Raw genomic sequence first — 26,887 nt, 5'->3', positions numbered from 1 at the left:
TTTAAAAGTTACGCAGTAAGATCTCACTTTGGTAAAAATAATTTAATGTTCTTTATATAGCTACAGAGGTATAATTACAGGCATAGACATACCAAAATATTAACAGTGACTATGTTCTCATTGTAAAATTTCAGGTGGTAGTGTTTTTGACCCCCACTTTTGCTTTCTAGTTTTCTAATGATGAAGTATGTATTGCTTCTGAGATATGAAATGATAGAGTTAAAAGGATATTTATGCTTATGTAGAGGTGATATAGAGTAGTCTGTGATCTTTTCAGTAATTAGGAGTCTAGATAATTTGCTCAAAGGGAAGGCAAGGGTGGATTATTTTAAAATAACAAGATTTGAAATGGATTTTGTCAACATGTGTTAAGTGAACAGAGTATGGATAGAACCTTGGATTTGGAGTTGAAACTCAGTTCAGAACCATCTCTGCCACTTAGCTCCTCCGAGTTTCACTTTCCTTACTCCATCCTCCTCAGAGCAAAAAAAAAGAGCTGAAACTATGCCATGAACACAAAACTTAGCAATATGTTGCAGCAGAACACTGATGACAATAGGTAGTGTGAGTTTGTAGTGGTTCAGAACTTGGCACAGTTTTGTGATTCAGCAGCATTTCATACAGTGGTTGAATGGGCAGGTAGCCAGAGTCCAGTGTGCCAATCCATACAGGTAACAGATGCTGTCCTTGCCCTTTAGGGGATTTCAGACTGAGGGAAAAACAGGTGATTAAGGCACGGTATGACATGTGCTATGACAGAGCTGTGTTTAGGAATCCAGGTGAGCCCAGAGAAAGGGTACCCCACTTAGAATGACGTGGTTCTGAGGTAAGGGGACCAGCATGGCAAAGGATGTTCCAGGGAGATACAAGTACAGAAATTCAGGAAATGTGTCATTTTAAGCATCATATTGACAAACCCTCCCAGAAGCTCAAGTAACCTGCCGAGATCACCCACCTAAAATGGGGCTGAGTTGGGCTACATGTAGGTCTATGGGATGCCAGATTCCACCTCAGAGAATACTGAATTCCTTGAGATGGTATATATATTATCCGGAGGAAGGAAGGGAACAATCCCACTTAGTTTTGTGTTGGGTAATACCATAGATCACCTATGAGAACATTGTAGTTCAACTTTTAGTGTGATTATTTTGAATAACATGTTTGAACATAGTACTAATTACAAGTTTTATAATTTCACTTTTCTAAATGTGTAATTAGTGGTAAATATTTGCACAGCTGATTTAAACTTTTATAGTCAGATGTCTTGATTATTATGAATATCAGCTTACATTCACTGTAGTCTTCTAAAATTTCTTCTTTAAAAAATGCACTTTTTTTTTGTATCATTAATGTACAATTACATGAGTAACATTACGATTACTACACTACCCCCATCATCAAGTCGCCACCACATACCCCATTCCAGTCACTGTCCATGAGCGTAGTAAGATGCTATAGAATCACTACTTGTCTTCTCTCTGTTGTACTGCCTTCCCCATGCAACCCCCTCTCCATTAACTGTGCTAATTGTAATGCCCCTTTTTCCACCTGATCCCCCCCATCCCACCCATTCTCCCCAGTCCCTTTCCCTTTGGTAACTGTTAGTCCATTTTGGGGTTCTGTGAGTCTGCTGCTGTTTTGTTCCTTCAGTTTTTTTTCTTTGTTCTTATACTCCACAGATGACTAAAATCGTTTCATACATGTCTTTCTCTGCTTGGCTTATTTCACTGAGCATAATACCCTCTAGCTCCATCCATGTTGTTGCAAATGGTAGGATTTGTTTTCTTCTTATGGCTGAATAATATTCCATTGTGTATATGTACCACATCTTCTTTATTCATTCATCTACTGATGGACACTTAGATTGCTTTCATTTCTTGGCTATTGTAAATAGTGCTGTGAAAAACATAAGGGGTGCATATGTCTTCTTCAAACTGGGCTTCTGCATTCCTAGGGTAAATTCCTAGGAGTGGAATTCCTGGGTCAAATGGTATTTCTATTTTGAATATTTTGAGGAACCTCCATACTGCTTTCCACAATGGTTGAACCAGGTTACATTTCCACCAGCAGTGTAGGAGGGTTCCTGTCACATCCTCACCAACATTTGTTGTTGTTTGTCTTTTGGATGGTGGCCATCCTAACTGGTGTGATATCTCATTGTGGTTTTAATTTGCATTTCTCTGATGATTAGTGATGTGGAGTATCTTTTCATGTGCCTGTTGGCCATCTGAATTTCTTCTTTGGAGTAGTGTCTGTTCAGATCCTCTGCCCATTTTTTAATTGGCTTACTTGCTTTTTGTTTGTTGAGGTGCATGAGCTCTTTATATATTTTGGATGTCAATCCTTTATCGGATCTGTCATTTATGAATATATTCTCCCATACTGTAGGATGCCTTTTTGTTCTATTGATGGTGTCCTTTGCTGTACAGAAGCTTTTTAGCTTGATATAGTCCCACTTGTTCATTTTTGCTTTTCTTTCCCTTGCCAGGGAAGATATGTTCATGAAGAAGTTGCTCATGTTTATGTCCAAGAGATTTTTGCCTATGTTTTTTTCTAAGAGTTTTATGGTTTCATGACTTACATTCAGGTTTTTTATCCATTTCGAGTTCACTTTTATGTATGGGGTTAGGCAATGATCCGGTTTCATTCTCTTACATGTACCTGTCCAGTTTTGCCAACACCAGCTGTTCAAGAGGCTGTCATTTCCCCATTGTATATCCATGGCTCCTTTATTCTATATTAATTGACCATATATGTTTGGGTTAATATCAGGACTCTCTATTTGTTCCAGTTCTTTAAAGAATGTTGTTGGTATTTTGATAGGAATTGCATTGAATCTGTAGATCGTTTTAGGCAGGATGGCCTTTTTGACAATATTAATTCTTCCTACCCAACAGCATGGGATGAAATCCCTTTTGTAAGTGTCCTCTTTAGTTTCTCATAAGAGTGTCTTGTAGTTTTCAGGGTATAGGTCTTTCACTTCCTTGGTTAGGTTTATTCATAGGTATTTTATTCTTTTTGATGCTATTGTAAATGGAATTGTTTTCCTGATTTCTCTTTCAGCTAGTTCATCATTAATGTATAGGAAAGCAGCAGATTTCTGTGTATTAATTTTGTATCCTGCAACTTTGCTGAATTCAGATATTGGTTCTAGTAGTTTTGGAGTGGATTCTTTAGGGTTTTTTATGTTCAGTATCATGTCATCTGCAAATAGTAACAGTGTGACTTCTTCTTTACCAATCTGGATGCCTTTTATATCTTTGTTTTGTCTGATTTTCATGGCTAGGACCTCCAGTACTATGTTGAATAGAAGTGGGGAGAGTGAGCATCCCTGTCTTGTTCCCAATCTTAGGTGAAAAGCTTTCAGCTTTTTGCTGTTAGGTATAATGTTAGCTGTAGGTATGTCATATATGGCCTTTATTATGTTGAAGTACTTGCCCTCTATACTCATTTTGTTAAGAATTTTTATCATGAATGGACGTTGAATTTTGTTGAATGTTTTTTCAGCATCTTTGGAGATAATGTGGTTTTTATCCTTCTTTTTGTTGATGTGGTGGATGATGTTGGATTTTCGAATGTTGTACCATCCTTGCATCCCTGGGATGAATCCCACTTGATCATGAAGGATGATCTTTTTGATGTATTTTTGAATTTGTTTTGCTAATATTATGTGGGGTATTTTTGCATCTATGTTCATCAGGGATATTGGTCTGTAATTTTCTTTTTTTGTGGGGTCTTTGCCTGGTTTTGGTATAAGAGTGCTGCTGCCTTCATAGAATGAGTTTGGAAGTAGTCCCTCCTCTTCTATTTTTTGGAAAACTTGAAGGAGTATGGGTATCATGTCTTCTCTATATGTCTGATATAAATCAGCCGTGAATCCATCCGGCCCGGGGGTTTTGTTCTTGTGTAGTTTTTTGATTACCGATTCAATTTCTTTGCTGGTAATTGATCTGTTTAGATTTTCTGTTTCTTCCTTGGTCAGTCTTGGAAGGTTGTATTTCTCTAGGAAGTTGTCCATCTCTTCTAGGTTATCCAGTTTGTTAGCATGTAGATTTTCATAGTATTCTCTAATAATGCTTTCTGTTTCTGTGGTGTCCATTGTGATTTTTCCTTTCTCATTTCTCATTCTGTTGATGTGTGTAGATTCTCTTTTTCTCTTAAGAAGTCTGGCTAGGCGTCTATCCATTTTGTTTATTTTCTCAAAGAACCAGCTGTTTCTTGGTTTCATGATTTTTTCTATTGTTTTATTCTTCTCAGTTTTATTTATTTCTTCTCTGATGTTTATTATGTCCCTCCTGCTTACTTTGGACCTCATTTGTTCTTCTTTTTCCAGTTTCAATAATTGTGACTTTAGACTATTCATTTGGGATTGTTCTTCCTTCTTTCTGGATTACTATATACTTTCCTCTTAGAGCTGCCTTCACTGCGTTCCACAGAAGTTCGGACATTGTGCTGTTGTTGTCATTTGTTTCCATATATTGCTTGATCTCTTTTAATTTGGTCACTGATCCATTGATTATTTAGGAGCATGTTGTTAAGCTCCTATGTGTTTGTGAGCCTTTTTGTTTTCCTTGTACAATTTATTTGTAGTTTTATACCTTTCTGATCTGAGAAGTTGTTTGGTACAATTTTAATCTGGAATTTCCTGAGGCACTTTTTGTGGCCTAGTATATGGTCTATTCTGGAAAATGTTCCATGTGCACTTGAAAAGAATGTTTATCCTGCTGCTTTTGGGTGTAGAGTTCTGTAAATGTCTGTTAAGTCCATCTGTTCTAGTGTGTTGTTTAGTGCCTCTGTGTCCTTACTTATTTTCTGTGTGGTTGATCTGTCGTTTAGAGTGAGTAGTGTGTTGAAGTCTCCTAAAATTAATGCATTGCATTCTATTTCCTCCTTTAATTCTGTTAGTATTTGTTTCACATATGTTGGTGCTCCTTTGTTGGATGCATATATATTTATAATGGTTATATCCTCTTATTGGACTGACCCCTTTATCATTATGTAATGTCCTTCTTTATCTCATTACTTTCTTTGTTTTGAAGTCTATTTTGTCTGATACAATTACTGCAACACCTGCTTTTTTCTCCCTATTGTTTGCATAAAATATCTTTTTCCATCCCTTGACTTTCAGTCTGTGTATGTCTTTTGGTTTGAGGTGAGTCTCTTGTAAGCAGCATGTAGATGGGTCTTGCTTTTTTATGCATTCTGTTACTCTGTGTCTTTTGATTGGTACATTCAGTCCATTTCTATTTTGGGTGATTATCGATAGATCCGTACTTATTGCCATTGCAGAGTTTGGATTCATGGTTACCAAAGGTTCAAGGGTAGCTTCTTTATTATCTAACCTTCTAACTTTAACTCACTTATTATGCTATTATATGTGTAGTCTGATTATTCTTTATTTCTCTCCCTTCTTCTTTTTCCTTCTCCACTCTTTATATGCTAAGTGTTTTGTTCTGTACTCTTTTGTGTTTCCCTTGACTGCTTTTGTGCATAGTTGATTTTATTTTTTGCCTTTAGTTAGTATTTGGTTGGTCTGCTTTCTTTGCTGTGATTTTAGTTTCTCTTATGACATCTATTTAGCCTTAGGAGTAATTCCATCTAGAGGAGTCCCTTTAAAAGATGCTGTAGAAGTGGTTTGTGGGAGGTAAATTCCTTCAACTTTTGCTTATCTGGGAATTCTTTAATCCCTCCTTCAGATTTCAATGTTAATCATGCTGGATACAGTTTTCTTGTTTCAAGGCTCTTCTGTTGCATTAAATATATCATGCCATTCTCTTCTGACCTGTAAGGTGTCTGTTGAGAAGTCTGATGATAGCCTGATGGATTTTCCTTTGTATGTGATCTTTTTTCTCTCTCTTACTGCCTTTAATTTCCTGTCCTTGTCTTCGATCTTTGTCATTTTAATTATTAAATGTCTTAGTTTTGTCCTCCTTGGGTCCCTTGTGTTGGGAAATCTGTGGACTTCCATGGTCTGAGAGACTATTTACTTCCCCAATTTGGGGAAATTTTCAGCAATTATTTCTTCAAAGACACTTTTTATCCCTTTTTCTCTTTCCTTTTTCTTCTGAAACTCCTATTATGTGAATATTGTTCTGTTTGGATTTGTCACACAGTCTCTTAATATTCTTTCATTCCCAGAGATCCTTTTATCTCTCTCTCTGTCACCTTCTCTGTATTCCTGATGTCTGATTTCTATTCCATTAACAGTCTCTTGTACCTCATCCAGTCTGCTGTTAAATCCTTCCAATGTTTGTTTCATTTCTGTTATCTCCCTCCAGAATTCATTGCTTAGCTCTTGCATATTTCTCTGCAGCTCCATCAGCATGGTTATGACTTTTATTTTGAATACTTTTTCAGGGAAATTGACTATATTGGTCTCACCAGGCCCTTTCTCTTGCATTTGTGTGATTTTGGACTGGACCAGGTTCTTCTGACTTTTCATGGTGATAGAAGTCATCACCAGCAAATGGCACGTGTGTCAACTGAGAGAACAAAGTCCCTTCCTGCTTGCTTGTTGCCTTGCCCTTCGCTACCTGTGCCAGTCTCTGGGTTAATCCCCGGAGATGTCGTGGGCAGGGCGGCCCTCAGGATAGCCTAGGGCATTGCCGGGTGTCACAGGCACTCAGTGTGTGTCCTACTTCAAGAACAGTGCCCCTTCATGCCTTTCGAACTTTGCAACAGCTTCCTCTGTCTGTGTCAGGTAGCTGCATTCTGGTGGCAGCCTCTGGGTCTGGCCCGGTTAGCTGTGTGTTAGGAGAAGACTCTGTGTGGTTTCTTTGGGTGGGGTTGCTCCCCGGCTGGTCCACGGCAGTGGCAGGTCAGTCCATTTGCTTGCAGTGCTGGTGAGGGGGAATAAATGGCTGGCTGCTTATCACCCTGGGGGCTTCGGAGCTGCGTTGCCACCCGGGAGGTTAGGGTGCCTGAAGTTCCTTAAGATTCCCAGCCTGCTGGGCTGAGTGTGCCTGGACGATTTTGTCCACCTGTTATACCCTTGTGCCCTTAAGACTTTTAAAGTGCCCGCTTTTCTTTTGTCCCAGCAGGGCCGGCTGTGAGGACCCGCTTGCAGTCTCCATCTCGGATTTTACTTTTCCATTTCTCTAATATCCAGAACGCCGTACAATGTGTGTCTGTGCTCCCGGTGCAGATTATTAGGGCTGGTTAATTAGCAGTCCTGTGCTTCCACTCCTTCCCACTCTTATTCTTTTCCTCCCACCGGTGAGCTGGGGTGGGGTGAGTGCTCGGGTCCTGTCGGGTCATGGCTTTCTATCTTACCATTTTCGTGGGATGCTGAGTTCTCGCAGATGTAGTTGTAGCCTAGCTGTTGTACTATATCTTCTGATTTCTCTTTTAGGAATAGTTGTATTTGCTGTATTTTTAAAACATATATGGTTTTGGGAAGAATTTCTGCCGCCCTACTCACACCGCCATCTTCCAATGGTCACCAGAAAATAGACTTTTTAATAACCAATTCATATGTTGAATACAAGTGTGCTCTATAACATTTCTTGTATGTGTAAATTCAGGTGGACTAATCTAGAGATGTGCAACTTCAGCACTATTTTACAAATCTACATATTCCATTACATGAATATTGCTTGGTTTCTAGTTTAACTTAAATGTGTGTGTGCTGTCACTTAAATATTGTGTGCTCTTAACCTCTCTATGCTTCATATCCCTCATCTTTGAAGTGATGATAGTGATGTCCACCTCAGAGTGATGGTGCTACCTGAATAATATATAGCAGGTCCTGGCTGCAGGAAACTTATGTAAATGCTAGTTCCCACAGATACCTTTAATAACATTCTTATTTTAATGCTTACAAAACCCAAGAGATGAATTGTTTCTCCCTCCCATACTTGATGAGACAAAGCTTAGAGAGGCTATGTTGCCAGAGGTCATAGAGCTAATGATTGGTGGGATTGGTTAGTTCTAATCCATGGCTAGAGCCTGAGCTGCCAGTCAGAACTGTCTATGAAAAACCAATGTCACCTATGCCCAACCTAAGACTATAAATATTGTAAGCTTACCTGTTATTTTGTGGTGTGATTTTGTGAAGATTCATGTATCTCAAACATTATTTTCTGTTTCAGCATATGATCTTCCCCAGCAGCCTAATGATGTTCAGCTCTTTTATGGAAACATTCGTAAAATTATACTTTCAGTAATTGGAGAATTCAGAGATCCCATTTCTAGCAGAGGATTTTTTCAGCCTTCTTCCAGAGCAAGCTTAGAATCTAAAAGGTAAAACAAGCAAATAAAACATCTTTCACCAGATTTCAAGATGATTTGATTCACAGTAGAACTGATCTTTTCCCTGCACTCTTACTTTTTTGTCTCAAAATGTTTATTTCACCTTTATGTTTTAGTTTATGTTAAAATAATTTCAAATTTATGGAAAAACTACAAAAATAGTACAAAGAACTTCCATATGCTGCCTGCACCAAGATTCCCCAGTTATTAACATTTTACCATTTTTACCTTATCGTTATTGATATATAAATATAACTTTTTTCTGAACCACTTAAGAAGAAGTTGCAGGCATGAAGTCTAACTAGCCCTGAGTTTCCTGAAAACACACTTTATTACATAGCCATGGTGAACCCATCAAAATTAGGACATTAATATTGATATAGTATTACCATCTAGTCCACTGATTGCATTTAGATTTCCCAGTTCTCCAATAATGTCCTTTGTAGTTAAGTCAAACAGACAAGAAACTTCCTCTTTGGTCCAGAATTTAATCTAGGATCACATGTTGTATGTAGCTAGCCTGTCTCTTCACTCTCCTTCAATACACTCCCTCAGTCTTTGCCTAGCTTTCATGACTGAACTAACACAAAGGTTGGATTATCAAATGAGATCCACAGAGTCAAAGGTATTATCCAGAATTAAGCTTTACTGATCATTTCAGATGAAACATGAGGAAATCCAGGATTACTAATGGTGCTTCAGAGGTCCTTTTTGAATTATTAATACTCCACTCTGGCTCAAATTTAACCCAAGGTCACTTAAGTTGTGCACATGATACATAGTTTATGCAAAATTGGGAATTATTTCAATCCCAAAAGTTCTCTGTTTTATAATTTGATAACTACATAACTTCCATGATGTTTTCAAACACCTATGCTACATAAATTCATTAATTTCAGATTTCTTTACCATAAACAATTCTAGATGGACCAGGAACATCCCATTAAGAGCATTCCTTAGGTAAGGACATTTGTGCTTTGCTGGGAGATGTCATTAGCAAGATTACAAGGGAATTTGACCAAGTCATATTTCTTTTTTTCCTGGTCATTCCCTGATGAAATGGAGAAGATAGGCTGTAGGCTTCTGCTTATCGTTTTACTTCCAATGACCTTGATGTTTTTTCTGGAGTACAGGCCAGTTACTATGTTAGATACTCCTCAATTTCAGTTTGCAGATTCAGAACACCACAGCAATGAAGCTGTTTGTTTTCTCAGTGCAGATTCTCAGTGTAGACAATGCTGGCTGGTCCTGTTACTAGAAATATTTTTATTCCTTAGTTAAAATGCTGTCTGCCAGTGTTGTCTTCTGTAAAGTTAATTAATAAAATACCTTACAGGGAAATAAAGATGGTGAGTTACCTTGTTCCTCATCAGACTTTTAGCACCCAGTGATAATTATTTCCTGAATAATATCATTACGATCTTGTTTACCAAATGGTGGTTTTCTAATTCCATCTTTCTATAGTTATTGTCTTTCCACTATGAGGAAGAGATCTATTTTTCCCTCTTTTATTTACTTATTCACTTATAGTAGGGTGGACTTATGGATTAAATATTAATCCATTAATCCTTCCTCTTGCTCCTTGATCCTTTTGATGTGCCTACCTCATTCTTTGAGTGCTTCCTTATTCGTTGGCAATAACAGAATAGTCTAGCTTACCTTACACTTTCCCTGTTCCAGCCCTAGAATAGCTGGGACTTCTCTTAGAAGTCCTGATTCTTTCTGGCAGAGAATGGCATTAGCAACCAGTATATGGGTAATAGTGCTACTGTTCTTGAGGTGTCATTACTTCTAGGCCCCCTCAGGTCTGGGAAGTACATGCATTTATATATAAATCCACATGTATCCGTATCTGCCCATAAATTCGTTAAGATCATGAGTTTGCACAGATAACTCCAATTCCCATCTAGCACAGTAGATTCTTTTCCATAATTGTACCTTTTTTTTCTCCAATTACTGAGAATCCTGGCCCCTTTATTCTCAGCATGTTCACATTTTACTCAATCTCCCTGTTTTTAACAATCTTCTCATCACATGGGCCATCTCCCTGAGCCCAGTGTTGCCAACCCATATTGGCTGAGAGTTCTCTGCAAGTCCCCATGCCAGCAGCCAAGAGTGCACCTCTGACTCACCCAGCCACTCACCCCCATCACCCTAGTGCCCCCAGCTCATGCCAGCTTACTTGCTTTTCCCTATACTTTTAATTTTTTAAAGATATTTAAAGATAGTGGTTATATATATTAAAAATTATCTTGAAAATCCTATAAATCGTGAGGAACTGGTTTTAGGAAATAAAAAGCCAACTTCTTACTTTTTAAAAAGTATTTCTGACTTTTGCTGGTGCCTCCATTATTTCTGTGGGCAGTAGAGGTTTGATTTTAAAAGGAAGGGATGAGCGGGTATGGATAAGTGGCAAAGAGAAGAATTTCTCTCTGCTGAGTGTTGACTTGACATGAAGATGTAACTGCTGTATAGTGGGAGAATAACTTCATTTAAGTCATGTGCTTTCATGAGTGCAAAATATATTTGAATCACAAATTTTTATATTCTAGGACTTAGTGGAAAACACTATTTCAACCCTTAATAAAAATCTTAAACTTTATTAGCATTTCTTACCATAGTATTTGCCAAGTTGTTATTGTGCAGTTACAGGTACATTGAGTTTCATTGGTTTTTTAAAAAATTATTGATGTCGGATAATATCTAGTAAATAATTTAAGAGACCCCAGAGGGCATGCAGAAGTCAAGACAGGAAATAAATTAAATCACTGAGTATTCTGATTAAAGGTTGAGGTAATAATATTTGACCTATACTACTTTAAGAACACACAATGTGAAGGATTTTTATTCACTGAAAAATCCACAGTATATAATGTACTTTTAGTTCTCTCTAAATGTTTTTAGGTTTATGAGGAGTTAATGTAAAAACATGTTACTGTGTGGCTTTTTATCATTTTTAATTTATTCTCTATGTGTGTGTGTGCATGTGTGCACATCAGTGACACTGGCAGTTCTGGGAAGCATGGCAGCAGTGCGTCTTTGGATGTCTTACCAGTTAAAGGTCCTCAAGGTTTTCCACTCCTCTCACAAGCTGTTCCCACACCTCAAGATAAGTCATCCTCTGAAGAAATGTGGGCTGTCCAGCCTGAACACTTGGTTTTGGTAGCTCCTTCTCCTTGTGAGTATATCAGCAAGGCCACGACAGGAATGCCCTCAAGAACCCAGGCTATGCTCACTCTGCCTGGGCTCCTCTAGGACATGTGAAGACTTTACGTGCATGGGATTTGTGGTACACTCATGTCCTCTGCTCACCTGCTAGGGACCCATTCAAGACTTGACCAGGCGTGGTTCCAACACAAGGCCACAGTCCCCAGTTCTCAGTCCAAGCTCCCAGGGCCTGTATGAAAGTGTACCCATCCATGGTCCTTTCTCCCACCATATCCCCTGCCCGAAAGAGCTCATTTAGCACTTGGCCTCTTCTACATTTAACACTGATGTAGTAGATTCATAGTAGGTACAAACCTGGTACCTATGTAATGTGCCCAGGATAACACCAGGTGGTAAAAATTTCTGGATGTCCTTTTTTCACTAACTGCAGAGTATTGAACTTTTTTCAGTATCTTTGTAGTTTCCAAGAGTAAACAATGGTCTTGCTTTACCAAGGATTTGAAATTCCTTTGGACTGGAGAAAGCAAAATAAGTTGGTATACTAATGTTTTTATTTAGGATTCATTTTTACTATGTATTAGCATTTATGTTTTTCACTAATGCTAAATATAAGTAACATTTTATTTATCTGATGTAATAGGTGATTTGGCAAAACCTGGATGTTTCCAGATTTTAAATAATTCTGTTAGGTTACTGAAATTTGAGCTCTACTGGCCAGCACATTGCCTTATGGTAACACCACAACATGGATTTATCACACCAGAGTAAGTATGACTTCCCTTTCCTCTGGGTGTCATTCAGATGCTAGCTTGGTAACTTTTTAAGGATCGAATATATATCATTTTAATTTATTCAGTAGAATGTTGCAGTGTGCTGACTCTGTTCAAAGCACCATGGGTGGTTTTGTGGGGCCACAGTGAATGAAAGACTAATGCCATTTAGTGGAGCAAAGAGCATGTCAGCAGCCAGTTACAGTGTATAGCCTGAAAGAGTCAAGAGAAACTTGTGAGGTGGGAAAGATTTCCTCGAGTGGAAGACATCAGGATGTTTTCTGATGATTTATTCTTCCTTCAAAATTACAAAGTAATGGATAATATTGGGCAGGTGATGAGGGGTGGTGTCTGAAGCCCTTATGGTTCTGTCCTTTGTTATCTTGGATTTGGCTCACTTATTCTGCTGATTTTGTCTAAAGGGTATTTTATAGACAAAGCTTCCTGACTTCTAATATGTCTGAGCCATAACTAGCTACTTTCTACAATAGAAGAAAGAATATTCTATGATAGAAGGAAGTCTTTGGGGGCCAAATACTGATAGGCAACTGTCTTGTATATGCAGCTTAATTATCTATAGGAGGTGAAGCTACAGCTCTGCTACTTTTGGAGGACTTCATCTGGGTCTGTACGGGGCATTCATATCTGAAAGTTGCTTCATATTTGGGAATAGCAACTTTGCAGAAGAACAGTGTGAAGTTTATTTACTTTTGCAAAATGATGGAGTATGTATTTTAGGAGAGTTTGTTTGAGACTGAGCTAAGCATGTTAGGGACACTCCAGAGAAGCATCTCTAGGACCAAGCCATCAATTTAAGCATCTGATCAGTGGTTGAACTGATTTGTCAGATTGTTCACAGATATTCTTTCCATCACCCCATGTACTAACTATTAGCAATGGAAAATAATCTTGCTCTGCCATTTTTGATGTATGCACCAAAATAACTTTTGTAACTCGTAAATTCTTTCAAGTCAAAAATCTGATTACATTGTCCACATTGAAAAAGTCATCCTTCACATCCCATAGCTCTTGAAGAGAGCTGTGAGCACAGAAAGTTTTAGCAACTGAGTACAAAAATGAAGCCATCTTTTAAAATTTCTTTGCCATCTTCCCCCTTTTCTTCCAGTTTCTTCCCCAGCTCTTATATTCTGCTTGTTCTGTGACTATCATTCTTTATTATCAAGTGGCTCAGAGCTTTTGTAGTACTGGTCTCTGCTCCAGAAATTTTTATTTTGAATTGCTTTGTAAATGTTATTTTTGTGGCATGGTCTGTTTTCACAAGAGTTTTACCCTTAACTTCATGGGCTCATGCACTCTGCTCTCTGTCAGCCACTGAGCTGGGGTGGATACAGAATGAAGCGTGTGAGAGCTCACATCTGTGCCTACTCTGTCTAAACAATAAGGAAATAGTTGTTCTCTGTCAGAGCAGTATGCATAACTCTGTTGGTTGTTGTTATTACAGTGTAGGATATTCTTGAGTTTCATTCTTAAATTCTTTTTTTCTTAAGGAGTAAGCTACAAATTCTTGTGAGTCCTAATTCTTCCTTATCTACAAAACATTCAATATTCCCATGGAGTGGTTTGATCTATATACACTGTGACAATGGACAGAAGGTACTTTTTTAAAGTTTTTTTTTGAGCAACATTTCTTTTTCAGCTTAAGTTTCATAATCCTTATTGGCATTTACATTTCAGAAATCAAAGAGGGTGTTTTTCTACCCAACTAGACTTACTTAAATAGAGCACTTAGTAGGGGGTTTTTCCTTTAGTGATCTGAACAGTTCTCCTGGAAGCCATTATTATTTCCAAAGTTTGCTTTGAAAAAAAGAAGGAAGTTGAGGGAGACAAGGATAAAGTCAAAGATTTACTTTGAGACCTGATAAATTTTAATTTCTAAATTCAGCAGCATTTCATTTGTTGGCATCACTTTTCTCTGCCATGAATTAAATATCAGAATTGTTTCTTTTGTCTCTTACCCCTTATTTGGTTCATTTCAGAAAATTGTAAAAGTCCAAATCCGAGAAGACTTGACCCAGGAAGACCTTTTCCGTTGTGTGGCCTCCAGCCCGTTTGGAATCCTTTCCCGCATAACTGAGCCTTCAGTCAGTCATCTGGTAAAACCAGTTGTGAAACCGCCTTCCACGGAAGTTAAGATACGGAACAAGACTATGACTTTTCCTACAACAGAACCTGGTGAAACTTCAGGTATCATATCACAGGATCATGTAATTCAGGTGTCTGCTGGAATATTGAGTCCAGGGCTCTTTTCTTAGTTTACCACGTTAGTGACAGGCACAAAATTGTTCCCATACTTCAGGAAAAAAATCAAGTAGCCATTGGCAGCCATTTCTTTGATGAGCTGGATTTGTGGGAGCTTAAAAATCATGAGATGTTAAATCTAGGTATTTAATAACTATATTTGAGGAGTCTTTGATTTTATTTGATTAGACCCAACCCTCACTAGAGTCTTGACCAGAATTGCTAGTAAGCTGAAGAAGGGAGGGAAAATGGGTTGAGCCCAGCCCTGTCACTTACTAATGTGACTTCTAGGCTCCAGAGAAGTTAATTTGACTTGCTCAGTTTCGCTGTTTGTAAAATGGCCATTGTAATTAACACCTATTACAGAGGGCTTTGAGAAACAAATGAAATAATGCCTGTTAAGCACTTAGTATAGTGTTTGAAATCTAGTAGCCCTCAAGATCACTAATATTGCTCAGAAGTCCTGCAAATCCTCCTCTTTCTTTCCTTCCCTCTCTGTGATAATTCAGTCTAAATGGCTAGGCTTGTATGTAGGACCTTAAAAGGAGTCAGGACCATTTTGTAACCTGGCTTACTTCCACTCTAGCTCGGTTTCCTCCTTTCACAGTCCTCTCCCGGACCTTGTCATGCACCAAAAGCTATTTCACCTCAGTTTCAAGCCTGTTACTTCCCAACTGGCTCCCCACCCCATCCAGTCTTTCAGCTCACTTCTTGTAGCAGCTACTGCAGTTCCCTGTGGCCATGCTGCTGTCTTTTCATCCTCACCCCAGCCCTGTTACAGCCCTCCCTGAACTCCATGCTCTGTGGCTTTAGCTCCTGCCTCACTAGCATTCTGACTGCCTATTGCCCCTCTCTCTGCACCCAGTGTCTGCTGTGCACAGCTGCCCTGGCAGAGATCCTGCTGGGGACCTGACCTCAGCTTCAGGCACCCGTACACTGGGGCTTCTCCATCAGCCCTCTTTAGTGAATGGCAGTACCCTCCTCCAACAGTTATTTAATGGCCTCTTCTCAGGCACCTCCCCTCCTGCTCACACACTCTTGGAAATGTAGAGGCCGTTAGACTAGATGAATGACTTCTGCTTCCATCACATGAACCCTTCTGCTTCTCAAGAACTTCCTCCTCCCACATGTCTTCTGGGTAGCTTTCTCCTTCTGGGGCCGCATTTCCATCACACACACAGGCTCCCCAGCACCTATTTAAGAATGCCTCCTGGGCCCCGTGTCCTTGGGCAGCTGCCCCTTCCCCAGAGCCCCTTCCTAGTGAGACACTTGTGCTCCCTGCCTTCACTGGCTCAGGCCACTTGGCTGCTTGCCACCACAATGCCCCCAACCCACTCCTGTTGAGGTCACTGAAAGGGCCTTTTTTATGTCTTTGTTAATTTGACAAAAGGTCAAACACTGTCGACCACTCCTCCTGCCTGGAATGCTGCCTTCTTGTGGCTCTTGGGTTGTTCCTGCCTCTCGTACTCCTTCCAGCTTCCCCTGCTGACTCCTCTTCTTCCTGGGCCTTCTCTCTCTCTGCTCTCCCTGTGCCCCAGAGGTGCACACCAGCACCCACTCAGCTTCTGCATGTGGGCATCTATGCTCCCTCCTCCATTCAGTCCACTAGCAGGTCCTTTGCAGTCTGTCTTCAAAGCAGACCCCATTTCTGCCTGCTGCTTTTCCTCCCCTTGCCTTAATTCAAGCTTGCTGCATGCCCCCTGTGCACCATCTCTAAGCCCAAGGATGGCAGTGATATCTTCCCAGGGCTCCCTCTTCCACCTTGACCCTTTGTAGTCTCCTTTCTCCACAGCAGCCAGTAATTCTTTAAAACTGTATATCATCTTATTACCCCTTTGCTTAACCCCTTAGTGTACTTTGATGAAATCCAAAATAGGATATCTGTCCAACTTGGTTTTGTTAGAAAATGCTGTAGTTCCTGTTGGATTCCTCTAGGGATCTGATGGTTGTATTTTTTTCTCTACAATGAGGTAATCAGTAATTGTCACACATTTGCAAAATAATATGCTTGTTAAATTGCCTCTCTAAGAGTTAGAATTGTTGTACGTGTGTTCCTTTTAGAAAATTTCCTGGAACTTGAAAATCATGGTAACATAGAAGTGAAATGGCATCTGTCATCTTTAGCTCCAGCTTATGTCAAGGTCAGTGATAATTGCCTTGAATGTATTCGTTTTAATGTTTAAACTTCATACAGGGTGTTTTAAAACTGAATTATGAGCAGAGATTGAGATTATTGGTTAAAGTTCCATGATTTCGTTTACTTGATTTTCTCTATAGATGGGGCTAGTACATGGCCAGTCTTTTTCACAGGGTGGTTCTTAGAACCAAACTAGGTTGTATATGTGGAAATATGTGCTTGCTCCATTTAATGTTATCTCAAACATCCCTGATTTTTACCTGAAATAAGTTATTTTGAAAAGTATATTATAACTTTATTATAGAACATTGTCTGTGTGTGTGCATGCATGTACATTTTTCTCTCCCATGTTTTCAGTCAGTGGGACCTAGTACAGGAGATGGAATTGAATTTTCTTTGCCAGTGACTATTAGCTTACTATGTACAGCAGATAGTCTTCACTGGTGGGCACTGCCTGATTGAACATGTGTGTTTTCTAGAATACCGTGGCCTTTTTGCCATGTATTTTTTGTGTGTGACAGTAACAGTTTTGAACCATAATGTTAACAGAATGTGTATAAAAGATACAAATGCTAGAGCTGGGCCTACTGAACAGAAAGAACAGACTGGTGTTGCATAGGATGATAAAATGCACATTCAGTGGGGCCTTCAGTGTCTTTAGGAAAAGGCAGCTCTCTGACAGTATGAACACCATCTTAAAAATCACCTAGCCATGAAGGAGTGGCAGCTGACACGGAAAAGTTATCATGAAGCCCGTGTGAGCAAAATCAAGAAGTGCTCTCTGCCCACTGCCAAGCAGGGTTATGTATCCTCAAAAACCACAAAGGTAATGGTAACATTCAAAGTGGATCCATTGGCTTTTATATTTCTTCATTTGATTGTTTAAACGATTCTTTGTAGGGAGTGGATGAAAGTGGAGATGTTTTTAGAGCTACGTATGCAGCATTCAGATGTTCTCCTATTTCTGGTGTACTGGAAACCCATGGAGTCCAAAAGGTGAATTTTGACATTTTTTCACAGCCAGCTGGTAAGAACGTGGTGTTCACTGACCAGGAGTGCCCCATTTGTATCCACCCAGAGTAGCTTGCTTCAGCTAGACTGGTGCTGCTCACATCCAAGCTGCCAAAAAAGAGGCCTACTCCACACAAGTCAGCAGGCTGTTTCCTGCAGCAAAAAGTCTCTCTTCCTAAACAGCTAAATAAGATACGATGCTCAGCAGTATGATTGGTCTGTGACGTTCTGAGAGAAGTACTTTATATGGCCACAGACTGCCACTAGATCTAGACAGTAGTTTTGTCCACCAGGAAAATCTGCCCCTACTCAAAAACAACTAATGTTCACATCTTAGTGAAAAGTATATGTTCCTAGATAAATGGAGACAGATTCCTTTAGTACCATAGCTTCATCAATTCTGATTCATTTGTTGACCTGACATAGCCCCTTCCAAATACCTCTTAGTGACACTAGTCATTCACTTGGTGTCAGTAATATACTTTTCCTTTTTCATGCTAATAACTGATACTCATTTAAACTATCGCATTTATATGATATAATTTATTCAGAGATTTAGACTTGTAATAAGTTCTAGACTATAGTTATGAACTCATGACTGACCATAAAAGAATATTTGAGCGGTGATAACAGTCACAAAGTCTGTGCATTTTACTGGGTCCGAATAACAGGCTTCCAGCAGATTTCTTTTTTGGAAAAACATGCAGTTCTGCAGGTAAAGTTTATTTCACTTTCCAGACCACGGTAGAGGCAAAACAGCAGAATAGTGAACAAATTGCTCAACAAAGTCTCAAAATATGAGGGGCAAGTTGGGAAAAGATAAAAACCAACAGGAGAGACATCCTGTGTTCACGGATCAGACAATTTCCAACATTATTAAAACACCATACTCTATAAATTGATCTACAGATTCAACACAATCCTAAACAAAATCCCAGCTGGTTGTATGGGTTTTTTGTTTGTTTTTTCTAAGCAATTGACAAGCTGATCCTAAACTTCATATAGACATACAAGGGACCCACAATAACTAAAGTAATCTCGAAAAAGAACAAAGTTGGAGGATTCATACTTCCCATTTACAAAACCTACGGTAATCAACACTGGTATTGACATAAGGATAGACAAGAAGAATACTTGAAATAGACTTGAGAGTCCCAAAATAAACCCTCATAGGTATGGTCAGTTGATTTTTCAATAAGGGTACCAAGACAGTGCACTAAGGAAAATATTTTTCAACAAATAGTGCTGGAACCAACTGGTAGCCACATGGAAAAAAAATTAAATAGGACCCTTTCCTTACACCTTACCTAAAAATTAACTCCACATGGACCATAGACCTAAATGTAACAGCTAAAAGTATAAAACTCCTGGAAGCTAACATACAGTAAATCTCCATGACCTTGGGTTAAGCATTGGTTTCTTAGCTATAACACCAATAAAGCACAAGTGACCTAAGAAAAAAATAGATGAATAGATGATTTGAAATTATCAAAATTAAAAATTTTGTGCATCCAAGAATACCATTAAGAAAGTGAAAAGAGAACTCAGAGTATGGGAAAAAGTGTTCAGAAATTATATACTTGACAAAGGACTTGTATCCAGTATGTGTAAAGAACTCTTACAACTCAATAGTATAAAGACAAATAACTAGTTTAAAAAATGGATAGAGGATCTAAATAGACATTTCTCCAAAGAACATGGTCAATAAAACCGTGAAAAGATGCATAGAATTACTAGTTATCAGGGAAATGCAAAACAACAGTAAGACTGCTTCACTCCCACAAGGATGACTATAATTTAAAAAAATCAGACTGTAAGAAGTATTAGTTAGGATGTGGTGAAATTAGAACCCTCATAATCTGCTGGGGAGAGTGGAAAATGGTGCAACCACTGTGGAGAAGAGTTTGAGAATCAAAAATGGTTCCTCAGTAGGTTAAATGCAGAATTACCATTAAGACCCAGCAATTCCACTTCCAGATATATACCCTAAAAAGTTGAATACCAGTGTTAAAAAAAAAAGTTGTACACAGATATCCATAGCAGCCTAATTTAAAATAGCCAGAAAGAGTGGAAATAACCCAAATGTCATTTCATCTACTAGATGGATAAAATGTGGTATATCCATACAAATATTATTGGTCAATAAAAAGGAATGAAGTACTAATGACATGGACCACATGGATGAACCTTGAGGACATTATGTTAAGTGGAACAAGCCAGACACAGAAGGGCACATACTGTGTGACTGAAATTATATGAAATGTCTAGAACAGGTAAATCGATAAAGACAGAAAGTAGGTTAGTAGTTGTTGGACTGGCAGTGAGGGTGGAGAATGGGGAGTAACTGCTAATGGTGTGGGGGTTTTTTTTCAATTGTTGAAAATATTTTAAAATTAGATTGTAGTGATGGTTGCACAGTTTGGAGTTATCGAAAAACCACTGACTACACTTGAAATGGGTGAATCTTGTAGTATGTGAACTACATCTCCATTAAGCTGTAAAAAAAGAAAAATGAGGATGCAGGACTACATGGTCTTCCAAGAATCTGTACTTCAAGTAGTGACTCTGTGGCGTCTTACTACACTGATGGACAGTGACTTCAGTCGGGTATAAGGGGGACTTGATAAAATGGGTGAATGTAGTAACCACAATGTTTTTCATGTGAAACCTTCATAAGAGTGTATATCAGTGATACCTTAATAAAAAATATAAATAAATAAAATAACCATTAAAAAAATCTCTCCTTTACATACAGGATTTAACATGGAAATGTAACCTCCATGAAGTCTTTGGTTTTTATTGTGTTCATCTCTGTATATATATTGGAGACTGAACTAATTGCTTACCACATTGTCAAATCCCATTTGTCAAATAAATTCAAGGTCTGGTTACATAATTTCTGTTAAGGAAAGAAAAAGCAAGGCACATCTTTCTGGAACCATTTAAGGAAGTATTACCAAATAACACAGTTATTGATGTATATAATAGTGATCCCAGAAGGAAAGAACTTAGTTTCAACCTATTTCTCAAAGTAAGAGATATACACAATAATTTTTCAAAACACTGGCCAGTTTGATAAGGGACTAGAGCTAATGAATGTTAAAGTCACATTATGTGCCTAGTGTATAACATGCAATAATACTGAGTTCTTCCCTCTGCCTATTTTTGGTATTGGAGGTGTAAGTGGGATTTGTAGGACACACAGTATTATAGACCCCATGGTTCCAAATAATTTGTATATTTTCACCATTGAGAACATGTTTTTGTTTTTCTTTTTTTAAGGTATTACTGATATACACTCTTTCACATGAAAAACATTGTGGTTACTACATTCACCCATATTATCAAGTCTCCCCCATACCCTATTGAAGTCACTGTCCATCAGTGTAATAAGATGCCACAGTCACTACTTGTAAGGACATGTTTTTTTACTCCTTTCTTAATCTTGTCAGTGTCTCTATCATATTTAATAGGTACAATTCCTAATCTTCATGATTTCATCTCCTTGATCACTGTCCTGCCTTTGCCTCCATGCTCTCAGGTTTCTTGGCTGCATTCTTTTTTTTTTTTTAACTGAAGTACAGTCTGATACTGGTTTCAAGTATTCAACACAGTGCTTCAACAGTTACCCATATTATTAAATCCTCACCACCTCTGGGTGCAGTTACTCTCCGTCAATATAGGAAGATGTTACAGAACGAGTGACTGTATTCTCCATACTATGCTATCATTCTGGTGACCAACTTTCTGTATGATTGAAATTTTTGTGCTTTTTTATCCCTCTCTCCCTCCACATACACCCACTCAAACTCCTTCCCCATGAGTCTACTGCTCTTTTGTTCTTTGTTTTGTTTTGTTTTTAAATACCACAAATTAGTGAAATCACATGGTATTGGTCTTTCTCAGCCTGGTTTATTTCACTTAGCATAATACCCTCTATGTTATCCATCCATGTTACAGCCCACAGCAGGATTTCCTTCTTTTTTATGGCTGAATAATATTCCATTGTGTATATATGCCACATCTTGTTTTTCTTTTTTTAAAAAAATTTTTATTAAGGTATTATTGATATACACTCTTATGAAGGGTTCACAAAGAAAAACAGTGTGGTTACTACATTTACCCATATTATCAAGTCCCCACCCATACACCATTGCAGTCACTGTCCATCAGTCCCCATCTCCCTCACTCCTGATCTGCCCTCCCACACCCCTCCCCTTTGGTAACCATTAGTCCCTTAGAGTCTGTGAGTCTGCTGCTGTTTTGTTCCTTCAGTTGTACTCCACAAATGAGGGAAATCATTTGGCACTTTTCTTTCTCCGCCTGGCTTATTTCACTGAGCATAATATCCTCCAGCTCCCTCCATGTTGTTCCAAATGGTAAGATTTGTTCCTTTCTATGGCTAAACAGTATTCCATTGTGTGTACCACATCTTCTTTATCCATTCATCTACTGATGGTCATTTAGGGTGTATATTCCATATCTTGGCTACTGTAAAGAGAGTTGCAATAAACATAGTGGTGCATATGTCTTTTTGAATCTGAGAAATTATATTCTTGTGGTAGATTCCTAGGAGTGGAATTCCTGGGTCAAATGATATTTCTATTTTGAGTTTTTTGAGGAACCTCCATATTGCTTTCCACAACAGTTGAACTAGCTTACATTCCCACCACCACTGTAGAAGGGTTCCCCTTTCTCTTCATCCTTGCCAACATTTGTTGTTTGTCTTTTGAATGGTGAACATCCTAACCGGTGTGAGGAGATATCTCATTGTGGTTTTATTTTGTATTTCCCTGATAATTGGTGATGTGGAGCATCTTTTCATGTGCCTGTTGGCCATCTGAATTTCTTCTTTGGAGAAGTGTCTGCACAGATCCTCTGCCCATTTTTAATAGGGTTATTTCCTTTTTGGGTGTTGAGGCATGTGAGTTCTTTATATATATTGAATGTTAACCCCTTGTCAGGTATGTCATCTACAAATATATTCTTCCATACCGTAGGATGCCTTTTGTTCTGCTGATAGTGTCCTTTGCTGTACAGAAGCTTTTTAGCTTGATGTAGTCCCATGTGCTCATTTTTGCTTTGTTTCCCTTGCCCAAGGAGATGCGTTCAGGAAAAAGTTGCTCATGTTTATATTCAAGAGATTTTTGCCTATGTTTTCTTCTAAGTTTTATGGTTTCATGACTTACATTCAGGTCTTTGATCAATTTTGAGTTTACTTTTGTGTATAGGGTTAGACAGTGATCCAGTTTCATTCTCTTACATGTAGCTGTTCACTTTTGCGAACACCAGCTGTTGAAGAGGCTGTCATTTCCCCATTGTAAATCCATGGCTCCTTTATCGTGTAATAATTGACCATATGTGCTTGGGTTTATATCTGGGCTCTCTAGTCTATTTCATTGGTCTGTGGATCTGTTCTTGTGCCAGTGCCAAATTGTCTTGATTACTGTGGCTTTGTAGTAAAGCTTGAAGTTGGGAACTGAGATGCCCCTGCTTTATTCTTCCTTCTCAAGATTGTTTTGGCTATTCAGGTCTTTTGTGGTACCATATGAATTTTAAAACTGTTTGTTCCAGTTCGTTGAAGAATATTGTTGGTATTTTGATAGGCATTGCATTGAATCTGTAGATTGCTTTAGGCAGGATGGCCATTTTGACATATTAATTCTTCCTAGCCAAGAGCATTGGATGAGTTTCCATTTGTTAGTGTCTTCTTTAATTTCTCTTAAGAGTGTCTTGTAGTTTTCAGGGTATAGGTCTTTCACTTCCTTAGTTAGGTTTATTCCTAGGTATTTTATTCTTTTTGATACAATTGTGAATGGAATTGTTCTCCTGATTTCTCTTTCTGCTAGTTCATCGTTAGTGTATAGGAATGCAACAGATTTCTGTGTATTAATTTTATATCCTGGAGTGGATTCTTTAGAGTTTTTTATGTACAGTATCATGTCATCTGCAAACAGGGACAGTTTAACTTCTTCCTTGCCAATCTGGATGCCTTTTATTTCTTTGTGTTGTTTGATTGCCATGGCTAGGACCACCAGAACTATGTTGAATGAAAGTGGGAGAGTGGGCATCCCTGTCTTGTTCCTGATCTTAAAGCAGAAGCTCTCAGCTTCTTGCAGTTAAGTATAATGTTGACTGTGGGTTTGTCATATGTGGCCTTTATTATGTTGAGGTACTTGCCCTCTATACCCATTTTGTTGAGAGTTTTTATTGTGAGTGGATGTTGACTTTTATCGAAACCTTTTTCAGCATCTATGGAGATGATCACATGGTTATTGTCCTTCTTTTTGTTTATGTGGTGGATGATATTGATGGATTTTCGAATGTTATACTATCCTTGCATCCCTGGGATGAATCCCACTTGATCATGGTGTATGATCCTCTTGATGTATTTTTGAATTCAGTTTGCTAATATTTTGTTGAGTATTTTTGGATCTATGTTCACCAGGGATATTGGTCTGTAATTTTCTTTTTTTGTCGTGTCTTTGCCTGGTTTAGGTACTATGGTGATGCTGCCCTCATAGAATGAGTTTCGGAGTATTCCCACTTCTACTTTTTGGAAAACTTTAAGGAGGATAGATATTAGCACTAAATGTTTGATAAAATTCAGCAGTGAAACCATGTGGTCCAGGAATTTTGTTCTTAGGTAGTTTTTGATTACCAATTCAATTTCGTTGCTAGTATTTGGTCTGTTCAGATTTTCTGTTTCTTTTATGTGTCAGCCTTGGAAGGTTGGATTTTTCTGGAAAGTTGACCATTTCTTCTAGGTTATCCGGTTTGTTAGCATATTATTTTTCATAGTATTCTCTCATAATTCTTTGTATTTCCGTTGTGTCCGTAGTGATTTTTCCTTTCTTATTTCTGATTCTGTTTATGTATAGAGACTCTCTTTTTTTCTTGATAAGTCTGGCTAGGGGATTATCTGTTTTCTTTATTTTCTCAAAGAACCAACTCCTGCTTTCATTGATACTTTCTACTGTTTTGTTCTTCTTGGTTTTATTTATTTCTGCTCTAATCTTTATGATGACCCTCCTTCTACTGACTTTGGGCCTTGTTTGTTTTTCTTTTTCTAGTTTTGTTAATTGTGAGTTTAGACTGTTTATATGGGATTGTCCTTCTTTCCTGAGTAGGCCTGTATTGCAATATATTTTCCTCCTAGCACGGCCTTCGCTGAATCCCACAGATTTTGTGGTGTAGAATTATTGTTGTCATTTGTCTCCATATATTGCTTGATCTCTGTTTTTATTTGTCATTGATCCATTGGTTGTTTAGAAGCATGTTGTGAAGGTTCCATGTTTTTGTGGGGTTTTTCACTTTCTTTGCATAATTTATTTCTAGTTTCATACCTTTGTCATCTGAGAAACTGGTTGGTACAATTTCAATCCTTTTGACTTCACCAAGGCTCTTTTTGTGGCCCAGTATATGATGTATTCTTGAAAATGTTCCATGTGCACCTGAGAAGAATGTTTATTCTGCTAATTTTGGGTATAGAGTTCTGTAAATGTCTGTTAGGTCCATCTGTTCTAATGTGTTTTTCAGTGCCTCTGTCTCCTTATTTTCTGTCTGGTTGATCTGTCCTTTGGTGTGAGTGGAGTGTTGAAGTCTCCTAGAATGAATGCATTGCATTCTATTTCCCCTTTTAATTCTGTTAGTGTTTGTTTCACATATGTAGGTGCTCCTGTTTTGGGAGCATAGATATTTATAATGGTTATATCTTCTTGTTGGACTGACCCCTTTATCGTTATATAATCTTCTTTGTCTCTTGTGACTTTATTTGTTTTGAAGTCTATTTTGTCTAATACAAGTACTGTAACTACTGCTTTTTCTCCCTATTAGTTGCACAAAATATCTTTTTCCATCCCTTCACTTTTAGTCCATGTATGTCTTTGGGTTTGAAATGAGTCTCTTGTAGGCAGCATATAGATGGGTCTTGTTTTTTTATCCATTCAGTGACTGTGTCTTTTGATTGGTGAATTCAAACCATTTACATTTTGGGTGATTATCGCTAGGTATGTACTTACTGCCTTTGCAGGCTTCAGATTAGTGGTTACCAAAGGTTCAACGTTGACCTCCTTACTATCTAAGAGGCTAATTTAACTCACTTAATATGCTATTACAAACACAATCCAAAGGTTCTTTTTTTCTCCTCCCTTTTTTTCCTCCTCCATTCTTTATGTATTAGGTATCATTTTCTGTACTCTTTGTCTATTCTTTGATTGACTTTGGGTCTACTTGATTTTATTTTGCATTTCCTTAGTAGTTAACAGTTCTACTTTCTTTACTGTGGTTTTATTACCTTACCTCTGTTGACAGCTATTAAACCTTAGGAACACTTCCATCTATAGCACTCCCTCCAGAATACATTGTAGAGACAGTTTGTGGGAGGCAAATTCTCTCAACTTTTGTTTATCTGGAAATTATTTAATCCCTCCTTCAAATTTAAATCATAATCTTGCCAGATACAGTATTCTTGGTTCAAGGCCCTTCTGCTTCATGGCATTAAATACATCATAACACTCCCTCCTGTCCTGTAAGGTTTCTGCTGAGAAGTCTGATTATAGCTATATGGGCTTTCCTTTGTATGTGATCTTATTTCTCTCTCTGTCTGCTTTTAATAGTCTGTCCTTATCCTTGATCTTTGCCATTTTAATTACTATATGTCTTGGTGTTGTCTTCCTTGGGTCCCTTGTGTTGGGAGATCTGTGCACCTCCATGACCTGAGAGACTATCTCCTTTCCCAGATTGGAGAATTTTTCAGCAGTTACCTCCTGAAAGAAACTTCTATCCCTTTTTCTCTCTCTTCTTCTGGTACTCTTATAATGTGAATATTGTTCCATTTGGATTGGTCACACAGTTCTCTCAATATTCTTTCATTCTTATCCTTTTTTCTCTCTATGCTTCAGCTTCTTCGTATTACTCTTCTCTAACTTCTATTTGATTTACCATCTCCATCATATCTAATCTGCTTTTAAAACCTTCCATTGTATGTTTCATTTCTGCTACTGTGTTCCATAATGATTGGATCTCTGACCATAAATCATTTGTAAGTTCTTGAATATTTTTCTGTACCTCCATGAGCATGTTAATGATTTTTATTTTGAAATCTCAGGAAGATTCATGAAGTCGATTTCATTTGAATCTTTCTCTGGTGTATTCATAACTTTGCTTTGAACCTTGTTCCTTTGACATTTTGTATTTGTATGTAGCACCCTCTAGTCCACACAAACTCTACTCTCTGGAGCTGCTCAGTCCCTGGAGTGATGTTAGGGGTTGCAGGGGTTGGTGCCTGGGG

The 26,887-nt window shown here is 38.2% G+C and overlaps 1 protein-coding gene across 6 annotated transcripts in view; it reads left to right on the top strand.

Annotated features, from left to right (window-relative positions):
* The window catches only part of CEP192 (centrosomal protein 192), a 178,204-nt gene that overhangs the window by 137,289 nt on the left and 14,028 nt on the right, over positions 1–26,887 (top strand). For 5 of the 6 annotated variants that reach the window (XR_005027146.2, XR_008998291.1, XM_036897238.2 and 2 more), the window contains exons 34-40: positions 8,091–8,241; positions 11,250–11,428; positions 12,059–12,182; positions 13,697–13,802; positions 14,186–14,393; positions 16,509–16,588; positions 17,485–17,580. Coding sequence is in view for 4 of the 6 variants with exons in the window: in XM_036897238.2 (XP_036753133.2) it covers positions 8,091–8,241; positions 11,250–11,428; positions 12,059–12,182; positions 13,697–13,802; positions 14,186–14,393; positions 16,509–16,588; positions 17,485–17,580 (944 nt within the window). In the remaining 2 variants the exon portion in view is untranslated. The remainder of the gene's footprint in view (positions 1–8,090; positions 8,242–11,249; positions 11,429–12,058; positions 12,183–13,696; positions 13,803–14,185; positions 14,394–16,508; positions 16,589–17,484; positions 17,581–26,887) is intronic. The other variant, XM_036897239.2, reaches the window with a different exon arrangement.

The sequence above is a fragment of the Manis pentadactyla genome, chromosome 6 (genome assembly GCF_030020395.1).
Source record: "Manis pentadactyla isolate mManPen7 chromosome 6, mManPen7.hap1, whole genome shotgun sequence".
In the NCBI taxonomy this organism is placed as follows: domain Eukaryota; kingdom Metazoa; phylum Chordata; class Mammalia; order Pholidota; family Manidae; genus Manis; species Manis pentadactyla.
Note: the sequence above shows the minus strand (reverse complement) of the source record. Positions and strands in the feature narration are given on the sequence as shown.